Genomic DNA, 18,389 nt, shown 5'->3' with positions numbered 1-18,389 from the left:
TGGGGCCACTTTCCTCTTCCCAATAACATCCAATATTAAAAATTCCCACCATCAACAAAAAGTCAAACCTTGTCTCTTTTGGAAAGCCTACCATAAGCCGCCTTTATTCGAAGATTATCCTTATCATTATGACAACAATTTAAGTAAATATTTTTCCTACCAATTGTACTTTTCCTCTTGCTTGAAATAATACCTATAATATTTATACCTCATGGGACACTTGTCATATGGGTACATCTTTAAATCCGAGCCCTAATCCTCATTTAATCCTAACCATCCATTTAACCTCTTCATGTTAGCCCTTGTTTTTGCCTCTTTAAACTCCTATCTATAGAAAAATTCATTCGAGTAATTGCTATTGAGTTCATACTATTATTTTGTTTCCAAAGCTTCCATTGCAATTAGATTATGTTGAAATTTCACTAGAGCATTCCACATTCCAAATAGTCTAGAACACATTAATAGATTTAGGGTGCATTCTATTTAGGTCAATCTAGGAGGATGAAGATGCATTGAGGCAATTATTTATGTTTTGTTGCATTTATTTAGTCATTTGTTCTTCGATATATTTTTCTTGATTTCATTATGTTTTAAGTCCATCTTGACTACAATGTTTTTAATGTAATGACTAGTTTACATGTGGTATATTCTTGTGTTCTTATGACTAATGAAAGCACTATATTGCAATTTCTTTATTACTCATTCCTAAACGTTGACCTTAATCCTTGGATCTCTTTCATCACCCTTGACTAGATATGTTGTAGATTTGACTAGGACATTTTCGTAGTCATGAATTTGAATCCAATACTTTTAAAATTTAAATTAAATTCCATAGATTCCATTATACTTGTTAATTGACCCCATTCATGCTTGCGTTAATTTGCAAGCTACACAATTGTATTTAAAACTAATATACCCATCTTTAGAGAAATATAGGTAAAGTAGGTCGAAATATATCATATCTGTTCATTATTCCATTTAAAAAATAATTTCATTATTATTATTATTATTATCATATCTTTATATTATTATTATAATATTAGATTGACATACTTACAAGTTAACTATTTGTATGATGGAGATAGATAGAATTGATTAATAGTTAAACTTAAAGTGAGTGATAGTTGAGAAGAGAAAATAAATAAAAATATTTTTTAGCTTTTTATGCATTTAAGTGTCACAAACATGTCAAATTTAATACTTCTAATTTTTATTAACACATACTTATGCATCCATTATGTGAGTGTACAACTATTAGTATGATAGAGATATATAAAATTGATTTAGAGTGAGTGGTAGTTGAGAGGATAAAATAAATAATTTTTTTTGTTTTTCATGCATTTAAGTGTCACAAACATGCCAAATTTAATGCTTCTAATTTTTATTAATACATATTTATGCATCCATTATGTGAGTGTACAACTATTAGTATGATGAAGATAGATATAATTGATTAATGGTTAAACTTAGTGAGTGATAGTTGAGAGGATAAAATAATTTTTTTTTTTGCTTTTCATGCATTTAAGTGTCACAAGCATGTCATATTTAATGCTTCTAGTTTTTATTAACACGTATTTGTGCATCCATTATGTGAGTGCAGTGTGCCTTTGACATAAATATTCATCCACCTATTTGAAATCACCTTAAAAAGATTATCAAAGCACTTTCATTTGAAAATCACAATAATATTATTAGAATGTATTTAATTACTATGAATCATCATAGATTCGTTATCCACTTATTTGTTGTCCTCAATCCTTGTTTTGAAGCTATTAAATTAATCTAACAAAAGATGACTCACAATTAGTAGATTCCCCAAAGACAATTGTAAACATCACTAGTCTTTTTTTTATAAAAAAAATCGACAAACAAACTTCAAATTATAAGATAATTTTACCAATTAATGAACACAATCACAAATTTAATTTTATAAATACAAATTCAAACCAAAACAAAAACCAATTCATCTAACATCATGAGTTTACAAAATCCAAGACAATAACTTTACTCCACTTTAAATATTTCTTTTAAAAAAACAAAAGGAATCATACCATAAATATATGATGGTCTAATCATAAGCTGGAGTTAATTGTGACTTTTGAAAGCTTTGCTTAAAAAGTAAGCTAAAATAGGGGATCAGATTTTATTTGCCGATAAGCATGTTATAGTAAAAAAAACAAGTAAATGGTCTCCTCCAAACAAGCAGCTAAAACTAGCGGGAATATCAGTAGAAGACTTGTTCCCAACTCCAAACTAGGAGGATTCCTATTTAAAAGAAAGATAGAATAGTTGATTTGGGATTTAAAAATTGACAAGCTTTCTTTTATACAAAAACATAAGCCAAATGTATACTCCACACCATCTAGCCGTAGCGACGATTTCTTGGGTTTGTTTATGTTGATTAATGCACGGATGCATTGTCAGGGCTATGGAGAAAACTCTTCACGCCTTCCAAATCAGATTCTCTCTTTACAACACAATAACCTGCGCCTTCCAGTTGGGATTTCCAACGGATTATGGCACAAAATTATTCAGAACATAAAAGGGAAGGAAAAGGAAAGGAGAAAAGTGAAAGCAGAGTACACCAGCGTGCTAAGTGGAGGACAGCCGCCAAACGAAACTCCAAAGAAATCAAAGGTACTATATTGAATCCTGTCTGTAAAATCTCCTTTCGGAAGTGCGTTGTCAACCTGGTCTTTGAAAGCTGCAGCTGGTGGCCTTTTGTATGGAAAACTTGGTCACCAAGTAATAGTATTTTGAATGGGGTTTTGGACGTCTAAGTGCATTAGAGACAAGGTATGGCGATTTGTTTAGGGTTCCAGAGCTTAGAAGTTGAGCTTTTAATGATTTTTGATTGTTGGTTTAATATGAGAGTGAGTGCCCTGGATACCCAATTGTGTTTATGGCAATACCCACTTGGGTTTTAGCTGAATTGGAGTTCTTCAAGTTTGAAATGTTGAGTTTTAGTACCCTGGATGCCCAATTGTGCTTATGGCAATACTCACTTGGGTTTTAGCTGAATTGGAGTGCTTCAAGTTTGAAATGCTGAGTTTTGATGCAGATCTATTTATTCCATGAGTAGAATTTAAAGGGCTTGAAGTAGAATCGACAAGGTCTGGGTGCATTGGTGGTGTTGTGCATTCGGTAGCAACGGTGTTTTTATTTTAAAAGCCATTTGCTTATAAGCTGAATTGAAGGAATTTAAGTTCAAAGATATTTTTTCCTGGTTTTTTTTTTTTTTTCCTATGGCAGAGGTGTTTTCTTCATAAGTTGATTGGCTTGAAGAAGAATTAGCGTGGTTTAGGTGCGTTTTTTTATTGTGCTTGAACTAGGAATAAAAAAGTTGAACTAGGTGCATTATTGTGCTAGTATATGCGTGATTAAGCTTGAAGAAGGATCGGATTGACAAAGTTGAATTGGGTGCATTGATGTGCCAGTATTTTGATGTTTGATTGTTTGTGAAGTAGGATTAACCATGTTGAATTGGGTGCATTGTCTGGATGCTGATTTGATGTGTTCTTGCGCTTAAGTAGAATTGGCAAGGTTAAATCGGTTGCATTGTCCTCCTTATGATTTCATATGTGATTTGGCTTTAAGTAGAATTGACATTATTGAACTATGTGCATTGTTGTCCAACTGATTTGATAGGTGCTTCCACTTGAAGTATGATTGGCACAGTTACACTGGGTGCATTGTTGTTCTACTGTTTTTGTTTGTGATTGGGACTAACGTAGGATTTGCAAAGCTGGATGAGTTCATTGTTTTTCAGGTGATTTCATTCTTGAAGAAGGATTTACAAGGTTGAATTTGGGTTCCTTGATGTGCATAATTTGATATGTACTTCTGTGCTTATGTTGTTTTAGGTTTTTGTCGTATGCTAAAGTATGGTAGCAGCCATGCAGATGGACATAAAATCCAAAGTCGATCAGATTGTTCGATATCTCTTTGTGATGAGCATACAAATTATTCTGCAATCCAGGATACCTGTGAGAGGACAATCAGCAGCAGAGTCTACAGCGTCACCCTCCTCTTCTTCTCCCAAGGAGATAGAAGAATTCCCTTTTAATCTAGCATTGAAGAAATTTCCTACAGATGTGGCTGCTCTAGAGGCTTGCAAGAAAAATGGGTTTAGATCAGTTGTTTTGGATGTTCTCCCTATACAGTCTCCGCAACAACAAACTGAAGTAAGCTTTAGGCATGGTAAGCTACAAAAATTCTTGAAGACGGTTATGTCACAACAACCAGACCGTAGGAGTGTTCTTGAAAGATGGGTTTTGCAGTATGTGAAACATGAAGATGGGCAAAATGCAGAAAAGCAAACATATAGCATGGAGAGGATGATTGCTAGAGTGTACAAAAGTACAATGGTATTGATGCGTTCTTTAATTTCCATGACAAGGCTTTTGCCAGCATATCGAGCCTTTCAACTTGCTAATACCTCATCCTATGGCAAGTTCTTTGGTCTCTGGTATCAGTTTTTGCAATTACCCCAACCCCTATTGCATGGGGAGGGAACCCATATGAATTCCTATAAATTTCCATCAATCAATGTTCCCTTTGGAAAAATATGCTTATCAGTAGACTACCGTTCCCTTGTGGCTTCTGATTTCAATTTTCCATCAGCACCGAGGCTACCAAAAATTGTGCCAGATTATTATAGGGGTGGCTCAACCACTGATCCAGTGAAAATATTATCAGATGATTGTTACAGTAAAAATATGATGCTGAATTTTGGTGGTTCTCTTCCTTTAACTGGAAGTGCGTTGTCTGCCCCTCCTTCTGACAGCTACAGGAATGAAGATTCAAACTACTGCAAATTTGCAACTACAAGTCTGAGGCATTCATACATACAAAGAGCTTTACAAACAATCCCTCTGTCTCGCAGCAGGTCATGTAGGTGCATGGCGTTCTCACCGCTGAAACAGCTTCACTGTGATGTACTGGTAATTAGACTTTTGTTCCAGCTTCTTGTAATATTTTAGTGCAAGAATGATACACGAGACAGGAATATTAATAGATTCATAAGATATTTATTTTACTTTACTTCATCTGTGTTTGGCATCTTTCTTAGGCTGCTGGGTTCCTTTTGTAGTAATGCTCCTCTCTACCTCGTCAGTTTTTCATTTGTCTAGTTTTTTAAAAGCCGATACTTAACAGTGGGAATTTAAAAAGGTAATTAATGACTGAAATGTGTATTTGTGTGGACTTTATGAAACATATTATTTTCTTCTCATGCAAAAGTTGGAAATGTTTCCTCCAAAAGCATAAATTTCTAGGTGCAGAAACCATATAAATTGCATTTAAAATTGTTTGGAAATAATTACGACCTGTACTTCCTAACATAAAAAAAGAAAACTTTTTAATCAGTGAACTTCAGAATTAGTTGGTTAAAGCCAATCCAATTAATAACTAAAACTTATTCCATACTAGTTTTAGACTTTTAGTAAAAGCAAACTTATTAGAACTCTTATAAAATGCAAAATTGAGGTTCCTTAGGTTAAAAATGGGAACATCTGCTAGCTTCCTGGAACAAGTTTATGTGCAACAAGGACTTGATATGCTATAAATAGGAAATACAGGCAATGATGGTAGTCACAAACTGTTCAAACCTCAAGGTAATATTTCCAGTGGCCTATGTATTAATATGTTTGTGGATTTCACACTTTCTTACCACAAGGACATTGAACTCATGGGTAGAAGTTAGTGTTTGTTGGAAGCAAGATTATTGTGATGAGATGTTCGATACTCAGATTGCTTGCAGATTTAATTTCACAAATTTCAGAGTTCTTTTTTGTGACTTGTTTCTTGTTTATTGACACAAATGAGATCAACCTTCGTGTTTCTAGTATCTGCCAGTGTTAGGACATCTAGGAGTAAAAAGAAACATGGATATTTTTTATGTTTTAGCTGCAAGTGTTACCTTACAAGACCAAAAGATCTAGGATTCAAAAGAAACATGAATATTTTAACGTTTAAAGATGCAACTGTTACCTTAAAAGACCAACAGATCTGTTTGGCTAATCATTACCTCACAAGGGGGGTTCTGTTTGGATGAAAGTCAAATTTGTCTGTTTATAACTTTATAGTAATGGCAATTCATATGTATCTGAAAATATCCAAATATGGCAGAGAGATTTGTTGATAGTCAATTCATTTTGGCAAATTCAACAAAATCTTTTTCTCACCTGGCTATTCTTTAAGTGGCAACATTTAGCTCATTTCCTTAGAAATATTCTTGTCCTTGGTGCATACTTAACGAATTCCCTTGTTGTCTCAGTGTCATTTTAGTGCCTCAATATTGGTTTGGACTTTTTCTCAACATTGCTTCAATGCATTTCAAGTGAATGGAAGGGAATAATTGGCTGTCGCCCCAAGGAATTATGTGATCGGTCTGTAGCCAAGGGATTTAGGCAAGATATTTGTTCAGACATATCTTTTTATCTAACAGGGTGAAGGAGTTCCTTTGAGGGCTTATCAGTTACCTTATATAGCTGAGGTCTCTCAATACTTTGTGATTCATTTTCATCTCTTGATGCACAAACTGTACTTGAGTATGATTTCGGTCTCAATTTATTCATCAAAGGGTAAGTTTCACAGTTCCTTACCAATCTTATACGATCAATAATCTTTTGGTTTGTATATTTGTTAGCTCCTTGATCTAACGATCTAGTTGCCAGTCTTTTAAAAAAGAAAACATGGCAATTGCTGCGTTCTACTGTTTTCCCACCCCTAGCTGTCTTTTTTCTATGAGGTCGAGTGAATCAATTTATTAAATGGAAAATCAGTACCATAAATTTTTTCATCTATATGTGAGAGCTAGAAGTACTTACCCTGCAAATAAACTTTGTACTAGCTGTAGGGAGTTGAGCTGGCTGTTTTTTCCCAAAAGATGCACCTGTTTAGGAAATCACTGCCATCGCAAATAAGGATCTCACAGGAAGCCGTTATACCATGACATGAATCTTGAGGGGAGATGCTGAACACGTTCCAATAAGCTCCTCTCAGCATTATCTGAGGGGATTTGAACCTGTGACCCCACTCTGATACCACTTGTAGAGAGTTGAGCTAGCCGTTTTTCCCAAAAGATGCACCTGTTCAGGATACCGCTACCATCCTAGTTAAGGATCTCATAGAAGGCTGTTATACCATGTCACGAATCCTGTGGGGAGACACTGGACATGTTCCAACACTAGCTACTCAAATTTCCTGCAATTTTAATGACCAATAATTGGCATATTTACTATTATCGTGGAAGTATTCAGTCAAATTTTGCATCTAAATGAGATAAGGGTGTCCTACCTGTGGTAATATTTTGTGCTGTCCTAAACTGGTCATCTCTCTTTAGCACTTCACCTGATACAGATACTACCACAGTTATCTCAAAGGCCTCGTTGATGTTGAAATTCCCATCCATAGTACAGGAAACAGAAGACAGATTCTATCATGTCCACCATCTTAATAGGTCCTGTTTTAGTATATTATCAATCATACAGATGTTTATAATCATCAAGGAGCTACTTTAATACTATAATAGGTTCGAAACTCTATAACAAAAGAATAATTTGGGTACTCGTGACTATATTTTGTGCAAGTGTACAATGCCACCTAAATTTTTTGAAGAAAATACTAAAATCTTTGAACAAGTGATATCTAGGTGAAGCAATTGCAAAACTACTTTATCATATATTTTGATACTCCATGTTTGCTTCAAATTCCATATTTTTGATGTTATTGTGAACAGACAGAAATGTTCTATTTTTGCCTCAATTTTTTTTTTAATTGATGCCTTTTGGACAAGGGTGCTTGAAATTTCTACCATTCTGGTTAACATATATAATCAATGGCGACTTTGATTTTGATACACTCTCCTTCATCAATGCCAAAGAAGACGTGTGCCTAATTCTGGTTTGTATGTCAACTTGGACTTGCAAAACACATTTTTTGTTGGCATTAGGAATTTTGAACTTCTGCTATGCTGTTTCTTCTTCTAAAAGGATGGTGAAAGATTGTTCTTTTTGTGATTGCAAAGCTAGGAACATAACCCTATTATCTTGGAGTTTGCTTGGCTCAGGGGTTTCATTTAATCTTGTTTCCAAGGCATTTTGAGAACATTTACTTTGCCACGATGGTCTTTTATTAATTCTTTTTTTTTTTGAATTAATGGTTTGGGAGCTTTTCATCCTTTAATTATTTCTTTCTTTTTTGCATACACTAAAACATAATTATAGCATGATCTGATTTTTTGTTACCTTACGAAGATCCTAAGTGTTTATTTGGGAACTATTTTGAGTTTTGATTCCTATGGCAGACATTTGACAATGTCGTTGGACATTTCTATAAACATCAAATAATCATATCATAGAGAAGTATCCAACTTGTGTAGCATGTGCATAATATGCACAGTACGGCACTTGGAGGTCTTGAAGCTTTAGCTACAGCTTATCTAAAGGAAACTGTGTTTTTGACAATTGAACTGTAGTTAAAGTGGCTACCATGGTTACTGTATATGTACAGCATAGTTTGTGTTGAAGTTTAAACTTGGAAACTGAAAGAAGAGTTCATGAACCCATATTTATGAAGAAGATATGGTATTTACTACACGTGAGTGGGGAATGCCATCCCACAAATACTTGTTTCCAACCTTATTCTTAGAACTTGATTAGATTTGTTTTATCATTGCTATTGTATTTATTTATTTATTTTGGTCGGTAATATAGTTATTTTATTAATATTCAGTAAAAAGATTTCATACATCAAAATACCTCCATCCATTCCATCCAAAAAACATACCACCCACCAGATCTAAGTTTGAAATAAACACCAAACCCCCCACAAAATTTGCTTCAAAAAACCAGAGGACGAAAACACACCATAACGAGCATGTATTCTGCCCGACAGTCATCAAATAACACCATACATTAAAAACTATTTTGCAGTCTTAAGCCATCAAAACTAGCATAAGTGATATGAAACTATGCATTTATCTGTTATCAGCAGTATCATCTTTGAACCTGGACAGGGCCATCACCGCCTCCATTGTTCGCGTCCTCGGTCTCAGCTCACAACCCAGCTCCGTCCTTGCCACTTCATGCGCCGCTCTGAGTACCTCTTCAACTCTCATCAATTCTGTGAATGTCTTCAAGGCCTCCCAACCGCATCTTGCCAAAGCCCTGCACCTTGCCTTCAACTCATCCTCTTGCCAACAAACAAAGGGTATGTAATTCATCAGCTAAACCACCCCTTCAGAAACATCAATTCCCACTCTAAGGATAGCCCATTCAAATATGGAGTCCATGCCCATCACGTATTCTTCAGCTATTAAATCATGCAGAACCCTCTTCACCTTGTCTACCGAATCCTCAAACTCCAACCCGAAGCTGCACAATTAAGGAATAAATCTCCATATCAGTCTTGTACCTGTTACTTACATACGCAATCTCCTCCCCCAAAATTAACTTTACTGCCTGCACTGATCTCTCATCCTTGAAAAGAAATAGGCCCCATAGTCGCCTATCCGTCACCTTGCCCACGAAAGGCACTAACATCTTCTCAGTTTTGAAGGTAAAACTCGCCTCCATGTTCCCTAATGCTACAGTGGCACCACCTCTGAGATCTTGCCCTTCACTCACTTCAACTCACTCTCGGAGAAATCAATAAAATAACAGATATGTAATGCAGAGCCAACAAAAATAAATACAACAATCAATCCCACCGTCGCCAAACCCAACACTATCGTCTTACTCCTCCGGCTTAAACCAATTTCATCAATGCACTTTCATAAATGCATTGTCCGAGCTTTATCCTCCATTTTGTCCGCACAATACAACATTAATTCCACCTCTAAATCGTGCCAATAGGCTTGGCTAACTCCCATCACTTCGTACTTCCATGATTCTAGGAGTTGCCATAGAGACATTAACATCCACCACATCATCAATCGGCAGACTGCGAAAATCTTCCAGTTGATATTCCTGTACCTCTGCAAAAGATGTGGCCCAATTGGACAATAGATCTGCCACATTGTTCCCTGCTCTTCGCACATGAGAGACTTTGAAGTCTCTAAAAAAATTGAAATCACTCTTAATTTTCTGAACATACTTATTAATAACCATGCCTGTATTTCCCCTTTAGTGATTGCATTTACAATAATTAATGAATCACCTTCCAAATGAAAGTTTTTGAAGGCAAATTTTAATCCCCATTCAATCGCTAGAGGTGCTGCTTGTGCCTCTGCTTCATTATTTGTGCCTTTCTCCAGTCGCTTGGCACCCCATGCTATAATGTTGCCATGCCAATCCCGAAACACCACCCCTGCACTAGAATCTCCTGGATTACCTTTTTGATGCACTGTCAAAAATTGCCTTGATCCACCTTTCTTCCGGTGGTTCCCATTGACATTTAAAATGTGATTTTGTAGTACCCAAAGATGGATCATCCCGTCTAGGCCCATGAACAGGCTGCTATTGTATTTATTGACTGTCCTCCGTGTTACAGTATTATGCAAACTCAACAAAGATAAGTTTTTTTGTGCAACGTTTTTATTTGTTCTGTTTGATGTTAAATGCTCATCCATCCTTTTTGATGACTCTTTATTAGATATTTTTTTTCGTGTACTCGATTCTAATTAGTACCATTCATTCTTTAAAAATGCAGTGTACCAAGCAAACAGAAAGGGTACCAAGAACATTCCCAGTAGATAAGTCTGCACTCATGTTTTCTGGAGCTTATGATTATTGCAGGGAAGTGGAAGTTGCTGCATCTCTTCCTTTTGCAGTTGACAATGACAGCAGTGTGAATTCATTGAGCAGGTAATATGTTAATATTTCATATCTTTATTGTCATTAATCTAACTGACTTTTACTAAATAATTATTACCACCAGTAGCTATATCAATAGCTTCACCCACTGCACCTGTATTTGGCTGCCCAATGCCCATAAGTTTGCCAAAGAAACTTGCAATATGTTTGCACCTCTAGTTTATGAGTTCATTACTTTTATGCATTGTAGTGAGGGACACACTTAGGATATCAATTAAACTATAATTTGAGTACCCATTGTTATTCCTTTCGAGACTCACATCTTTGTTCAATGATTGTTTAAGATTTGTTATAATCATTAAGCCATCTTCAGTTATTGTTAGCTAATTTCATTATTTTCATTATAAATGTGAAACTCAAAGCCCAGCTTTCTTATCAACATTACTGAAATAAGGCTTTTTTGAAAATGGAGTCAAATATTTTATTAACTTCATCTTACTAAGTCATCTTGATATGGAAACGCTTCTTCATCTCTTCATTCTTCTTGGATTCTTTGATTCCATTGCACTACTTTTTGTATAGTAGTACACTCCATCTTCCCACCAATATTGGAATTACAACCGAATGCTATTCCATCAACCATGGCTGTTATGGTATTCTTAGGATGCTTTTAGTTGTGGCTCTTGGGGTGTAATTCTGCATGTAATCTCCATCAACTCCCTCCATGGTGTCTTCATCATATTGCAATCTTCATGGTGGTTGCAGGGTCTTTGTATTTATGGATGGTAGTGGGTAGTCCTCATCTTCCCCCTAATATTGGAATTACAATTGAATGCTATTCCTAACCATGGCTGTCGTAGTATTCTTAGGATGCTCTTTGTTGTGTCTCTTGGGGTACAATTCTAGATGTAATTCCCATCACCTCTCTCCATGGTGTCTTCATCCATATTGCAATCTTCATGGTGGTTACACGGTCTTTGTATTTGTGGATGGTAGTGGCATTCCACATCTCAATACTTCAGTTTTCTTTTCTTTTTTCTTGATGGAAGTGTCTTTGTGGCATTGCTGATTGGAATTGGTAAAAATCCTTTGTTGTGTCTTCTATTCCATCTCACTATTTTAATTGCATGCAAGCTTCATCTATATTTATTCTTTGGATTGAAGAATAGATCTTGCCTACTTATGTGAATATGAAGGTCATCAAGATACTTGATCTGCACATCTCCATTTATTGGAGAAATCTGAGAATTGATGTCTTCTTGTTGAAATTCAATTTACTCTTGTTGACTTTAACTTTACTTTTGATGAAAGTAGGTCCATCTGATTTTTGTTCCTTGCTGCTAACTGGATAGAATTGGAACCTAAAAAATTCCCTGAAAACCTAACTTTCTATAAGTAGTTCTTTGCTCAATTTGAATGCATCCTCTTAGTTTTCTCACCATTTCTGTGCATGGTTGACCAATTTCAAACAGGAAAATGCTATTTTCTGCCTCAGACTTGGTGCACGCTGTAGCAGACCTCAACTTGTTGAGACTGACGGTTTGTGTCATGATCCTGCCACAAAGAACCCTTAAATAGATCAGAAAATCATCTTATGAAATAAGACTTAATCTGTGGTTTAGATTAAAGGATTGATTTATCAAGCAGCACTTTGTATAATTAATATATATACTAATAGTCCATGTCAGCACCTTAATATTTATCAAGCATCAGTTATCTTCATAAAATTAAAATAACAGAGATCGAAGCATAAACTTGTGTACATACAGTGATCCCTATACAAGACAACAATACAGCTATAAGCTAAGGCACACATTAGAGATTTGTGTGATTAAAGGAGCATTGAATTGTGCTTATATTAAACATGTGTTATTAATCATTGATGTGGAGTGATTACACCTAGACAACGATCTCAATAAGATTAACAACAGTGATTTATTAGTGAAGGGACAAAAGACAGTAATTAAAAGATGCCACTCTTGGGAGGGTCATGGACCATGGAAAGGACATAACCCTCCATTACTGATTTGAGGGATATACATATATCAGATCAGGACTCAACAGGAGGGTATTGAAGGAACAGAATATATTAATATACTGGCAGATCATAAAATATATTACTGGCAATTACTGTGGTGCATCTATCCCAAGAACTATATGCTTATTACATAAATATTATGTTTGAATACTAATAGGAATAAGGGTAGTGTTGATGTGTTTTTATGCACAATTGAACAGATAATAAAATACCGAGGTATCTTATCCTCTCTTGAACAAAGTCTCTAGAATGCTATGCTTTGTGATCAAATGAGACAACTCCTAAGTTACAAAATGTTAGGTCTTGATTCGTAGATAAGCTCAATGGTTGATGTGTAATGCTGGAATCACAAGGGGACTTACGTTGTACATGTATGCTTGAGTACTTAGATGTTGTTGGAACGTGGGACACACTCATCTAACAAACAAAGATCAAAAGGAAAGGGTTTAGAGAGTCTAATCTGATCCTAAGAATGTAGCATGTAGTGGATGACTTGGTGAGACTCAACTAGACTTTGCTTTGACATCATTGAACAACTCCACAAAGCTAGTGCAATCTTCTAAGGTAAATATATGATATTCAAATTACTATCATCAACATCAATACCATCAAGGCAATGCATACCAATGGACGAGCAATAATTGAAGTTAAGTTCACATAAAATTCTAGTTGACCATGCAAAAGCGAACTTACAATCAACAAGAAGCTAGTTGTATGGAATAAACGAATTTCACCATTAATCACCCACAAAATCTTTCATTCACCTAATTAACATAAAAGCAAATGAGAATTGGAAACCATGCAATTTGTTGAAACAACACATTTCACCATATCTTCAATGAAAAGAGTATATTCATTTACAATTATTAGCAATAATTTTTTCTTCTCCTACCATACTCCTACTCTAACTTCTAATTCCTAATTGCCTTAGGAACTACTCTTCTACTCTTCTATTGCTAGCTATTCTATTAACCTTTACAAATGAGAGCACCGAGCCTTATATAGATAGCTCATTACAATGAACGGCTCAAATTGATTCACAATCAATGGCCAAGATCGAAAGATAGAAACCCTAATTAGGGTTTGCCACAACCACCATTACATTGACCAATGAGAGATGAGGGTAAGTAAGATAAATGATATTTGTTGTAGTGCCACGCGCCACTTATTCCCTCCTTGAATGAACGTTGACTTGGTACCCCTTGATTAAACGAATGGTGATTGGAATGCCACCTCAACTTGCCTTATAGATTTGATCAACTTGTCCTTTTACCTCGAACAATTTCATCCTCATGTTTGGAATTTTTTTTCAATCTCGGAATCTTGAAATATTTCCTTCCTTGGCACTCTTTGATATTGAAATTCCTTGATGTAGTTCCTGATTTTTTGAAGTGAAATCCTTTGTGCTCATGTCTTGAACTTGCTTTCTTTCATTTGTTTGCCATCAAGGTGAAGTCTTCATCATGTTTGATATAGTCCACATCTTTGCCTTTGGAAATCCTTGTCTTGAAATCCTCTTCCCATCTTTGAAATGTTGATCTTCCTCATTCGAATTTGTGATGTTGTCCTTGCAATATGCTTGTCATCTTGAAGCTGATCCTTCATCATTTGTTGCTTTGAAGTGTTGAGCCCAAGCTGCATCCTCCTTCACTTGAAGCCTTGATCATCATGCTTCCTTTCCTCATAGCAGGCCTGCAAAACAAACAAAAATTGAATCAAACACCCATGTAATAAACTTTATTTCAACCTTGGTGGGAAATCCATCCTCATACGAACGGATCAGTTCTCAAAACATCTGCATTATCTTTGTCCATTCCCTCATTTGGTGGAGATCTGATGCCTATAGGGACTACTTTGTCATTGATCTTCATTTGAATTGATTTGTCCCTTCCTTTGTAATTTTGTCGTCAAGTGGAAATTCGACCCACATCGGAACTCATTATCCTTGAAATTTTGTTTGATGTGATCAACATTTGATGGAGTGGAAATTCGAACCCCATCAAGACACTTCAATGTTCCTCATTTTGTCGTCACAAATAATTTTCCAAAATTAATTAAGGTTCTGATTTCAAATAGTTTTCAGACCTGAAGTTCATGAAACTCTGAAATTCGACATTAGGTAACACAAATTCTGGAAAAGACAAGAGATTTGATCAAAATTTGTCCTTAGAAAACCTGATTTTTAGACTTAGGATAAGTCTGATTGCAATAAATAATTTTGAAGACACCCTTGTAAACTCAAAAAATGGCATGTTTGATGCAATCTCAGGTTTGATTTTTGAATATAAAGTTTGAGGACACCCCTGGAAATGGTTGATTTAGGTGCTAGAAAGTTGTCTCAGATTTGATTTTCTGAGTACCATGTCTAAAGACAACCTGGTATACTTAGAAAATGACTGATTTGAAGCTTTAAAAGTATACCCAGGTCTGAATACACTCTGAAAATGGTGTATTAAAGTCTGATTTTCTGATATTGAAGTCTGAATTCACCTTAAAAATGGATTATCTTGGCTTCCCCAACATGTATCAGGTGATGTGTGCAAACTGCGAAAAGACCTAACAAACCAAAGCCAGAAGACCGAAAGGGCCTAAAAAGTAGGGGGTTCCCTTTTGGAATGGGGTGATGTGTGCAAACGTTACAACAGGTCGACCCTTATATTTAATCGCCTAGGGTTTTCTATTTAAAGCTGTGATCTATCTTTCTGAAAGCCACGACCTTAGGTTGGGGCATGACAGTCAGCCTTTCCCGAGATTGCTTGTCCTCAAGCAATGTAGATTTCTATGAAGGTCCTCAAATCAATCCTTGGAGATTTGTATTCCTTATTTAATTTGGTTGGCCCAATGTTTGCACAATATTTTGGATATCTCTCTATGCTAAAGCAAGGACTATTTTAACAAATATTAAGATGAGCATTAGATGCATGACACACATATATGACCTCAAATGTAATTCATATCTTTTTGGTTTATTCTAGTTATTCTCATATCTAAAACATATCAGGTATGAACCAAACATGGAGCATACACATAAAAACATGAAGTATACATGTGAATATATGCAAACACAGAGCATACACATAAATACTTGAAGTATAGACATGAAAATATGTAGACATAGAGTATACACATAAATACCCATGTTGTTAGATCCCTTCTTTTTTTTATGAGCTAGAAAGTCAGCCTAACCCTAATCTTGCTGCTTATAATCCATTTTGAGCCAGAAAGTGGGCCTAACCGCATTCTTATGCCCCTAATCCATTTTGAGCCAAAAACTGGACCTAACCCCATCCTTTTGCTCGTAATCCATTTTGAGCTAGAAAGTGGGGCTAACCCCATCCTTATGCCCATAATCCATTTTGAGCCAGAAAGTGGGTCTAACCCCATGCTTCTGCTCATAATCCATTTTGACCCAGAAAGTGGGCCTAACTCCATCCTTCTGCTCATAATCCATTTCAAGCCAGAAAGTGGACCTAACCCCATTCTTTTACACATAATCCTTTTTGAGCTAGAAAATGGACCTAATGCTCATAATCCATTTTAAGCCAAAAAGTGGGCCTAACCCCATCCTTCTGCCCATAATCCATTTTGAGCTAGAAAGTGGGCCTAACCCCATCTTGCTGCTCGTAAGGCATTTAGAGCTAGAAAGTGGGCCTAACCCCATATTGCCACTTGTAAGCCATTTAGAGCCAGAAGTGGGCCTAATCCATCTTGCTGCTCGTAATTTCTATTCCTATTTATTCTTCAATTGATTTCTGAATTCTTCCAATAGCTATCTTGGGTATCCCATTCGCCAATAAATTGGTTTCCTTTTTATATCCTCCATTGTGGGATGAAAAGTCACAACCTTTATAAAGGTTACACCCCCTTAACGAACTTATTGCTTTTGGTAACAGCTTAGCTTTTGATTAAGGAATCACTGCCTAAAAGATCCCCATCGACCCCCTTAGGAAAATCACCCCTTTTTGTATTCTGATTTTATCAAGGTATTAAGGCAGCAATCCTATTTCATAATGCTGCGATCACGCTTATTATGGCGGGGGCATGGCAATCTGCTGTTTACAGATGTTATAATTTGTTTGTAGATTATATACTACTAGAATCTCTTTAAAAATTATGCTTTTGGTTATAATTTGGTGTCCAAGTTCTTGTAGATATAAGAAGAAATTTCTCTCGATTATGCATATCAGCATGCCAAATAAGATGTCAGTTTGAGAATAAATATGTATAATATATTATTGGGATAGAACTGAAGCATTTTTACAGCATCATCACCTTTACTGTCAGACTACCATATTTCTCTTGAAGTTTTCACATTTGCTTGTTTAATATGTTGTCATTAATTTGGACACTTTATACACCTCTTCATAGCAATTTATTAATTTAATGCTCATGTACAGACTCTGTAACTATAAACAAAAAATCTGTCTGAATTTTGCATGTGAGAACTGTTTATTTCAGTGCATTGATTTTCCTCTACTTTCTTCTTCGATAAGATCACATTGTAATGCTCCTCAGGCTGGCAGGAACGGTGCTCTGATACCATTTGTAATGTCTCCTTTTGGGATTTCCCTAAATTTGCCCTAGAATCACAACTAGGGTTAGGGTAATTACTTTACCAAATCTCCTTTAAATCTGATGAGTCTTGATTACATCCACAACAACAGCTATTATGCTATTAGTTATTTTGACATGAAGAGTTTGGATCTGATCTATTACAGGTCTGCTTCTTTGCCGGTGTTTGCTGTTCTTAATAACGTCCGTCTGATTTGATGCTTGCTGGAGATGTCGATTCTATGGATGCTCTTCCAAATGACTGCTTGATCTTCCTTTATTCCAATTGCTTGATTCACTTTCCTTTTATTTTTATTGATTCAGATTTCTGCTCTGCTTTTAGTTGATCTGCTCTAAAATCTGCTTTTATTCTCTTCTAGATTGATTGATTTCTCCGTGTATTTTCTCCGTTTTTACTAACATCTCATCTTCTACATATGCCTTTTCCATACCTTTTTACCCAAGAGAAGCATCTCTTCCAAGGAAGGCGATTGCATTAAGGGATTGGCCTTTGCTGTCTAAGTCTTAGTTGGCTCTCTTAAAGGAAACACCATTTATTAAGGATTGATTATAATCTAATCTAGTTGTCCCTCTTCTAAATAACCATGACCAATTTAAATGCTTTTATTTTGGGTTGGCCCTTATATTTAATCGCTTAGGGTTTGCTATTTAAAGCTGCAATATGTCTTTCTGAAAGTCATGACCTTAGGCTGGGGCATGACAGGGTGAGATAGGGTTTGGAGGGACAAGGTCTATTTCCTTTCCTTTGGCAAGCTAGGGAAGGAGTCGTTGGTTTTGTCACTATTAAGTTAGGGACGGGTCTTTTTAGCTCAGCAGCTTCGCAAGGTATTTGATCAACTTGGGTATTGTGTTATCATCTTTTGACTTGAATACATTTATATAGATTACAATTCTTGATAAAACCACTATATCTTGAGTGAATTCTATTATTTTAAAGAATATTCCTAAAAGGGGGACATTACAGATGAAGTCAGAATCTCTGTCCGAAATGGGAAAAAAAACATTGTAACATTTGCTCCTAT

The 18,389-nt window shown here is 35.7% G+C and overlaps 1 protein-coding gene across 5 annotated transcripts in view; it reads left to right on the top strand.

Annotated features, from left to right (window-relative positions):
• Positions 1–2,265: 2,265 nt before the first annotated feature.
• LOC131040307 (autophagy-related protein 13a) overlaps positions 2,266–18,389 on the top strand; it is a 29,965-nt gene continuing 13,841 nt past the window's right edge. Inside the window, exons 1-4 of one of the 5 annotated variants that reach the window (XM_057973197.2) lie at positions 2,294–2,637; positions 3,649–3,769; positions 3,864–4,943; positions 10,654–10,808. In XM_057973197.2, coding sequence (XP_057829180.1) covers positions 3,885–4,943; positions 10,654–10,808 — 1,214 coding nt within the window. In that variant the 5' untranslated portion in view covers positions 2,294–2,637; positions 3,649–3,769; positions 3,864–3,884. The other 4 variants (XM_057973199.2, XM_057973194.2, XM_057973196.2 and 1 more) reach the window with 4 other exon arrangements.

This window comes from Cryptomeria japonica, chromosome 4 (genome assembly GCF_030272615.1).
Source record: "Cryptomeria japonica chromosome 4, Sugi_1.0, whole genome shotgun sequence".
In the NCBI taxonomy this organism is placed as follows: Eukaryota; Viridiplantae; Streptophyta; class Pinopsida; order Cupressales; family Cupressaceae; genus Cryptomeria; species Cryptomeria japonica.
This window is presented reverse-complemented; position numbering and strand designations above follow the sequence as displayed.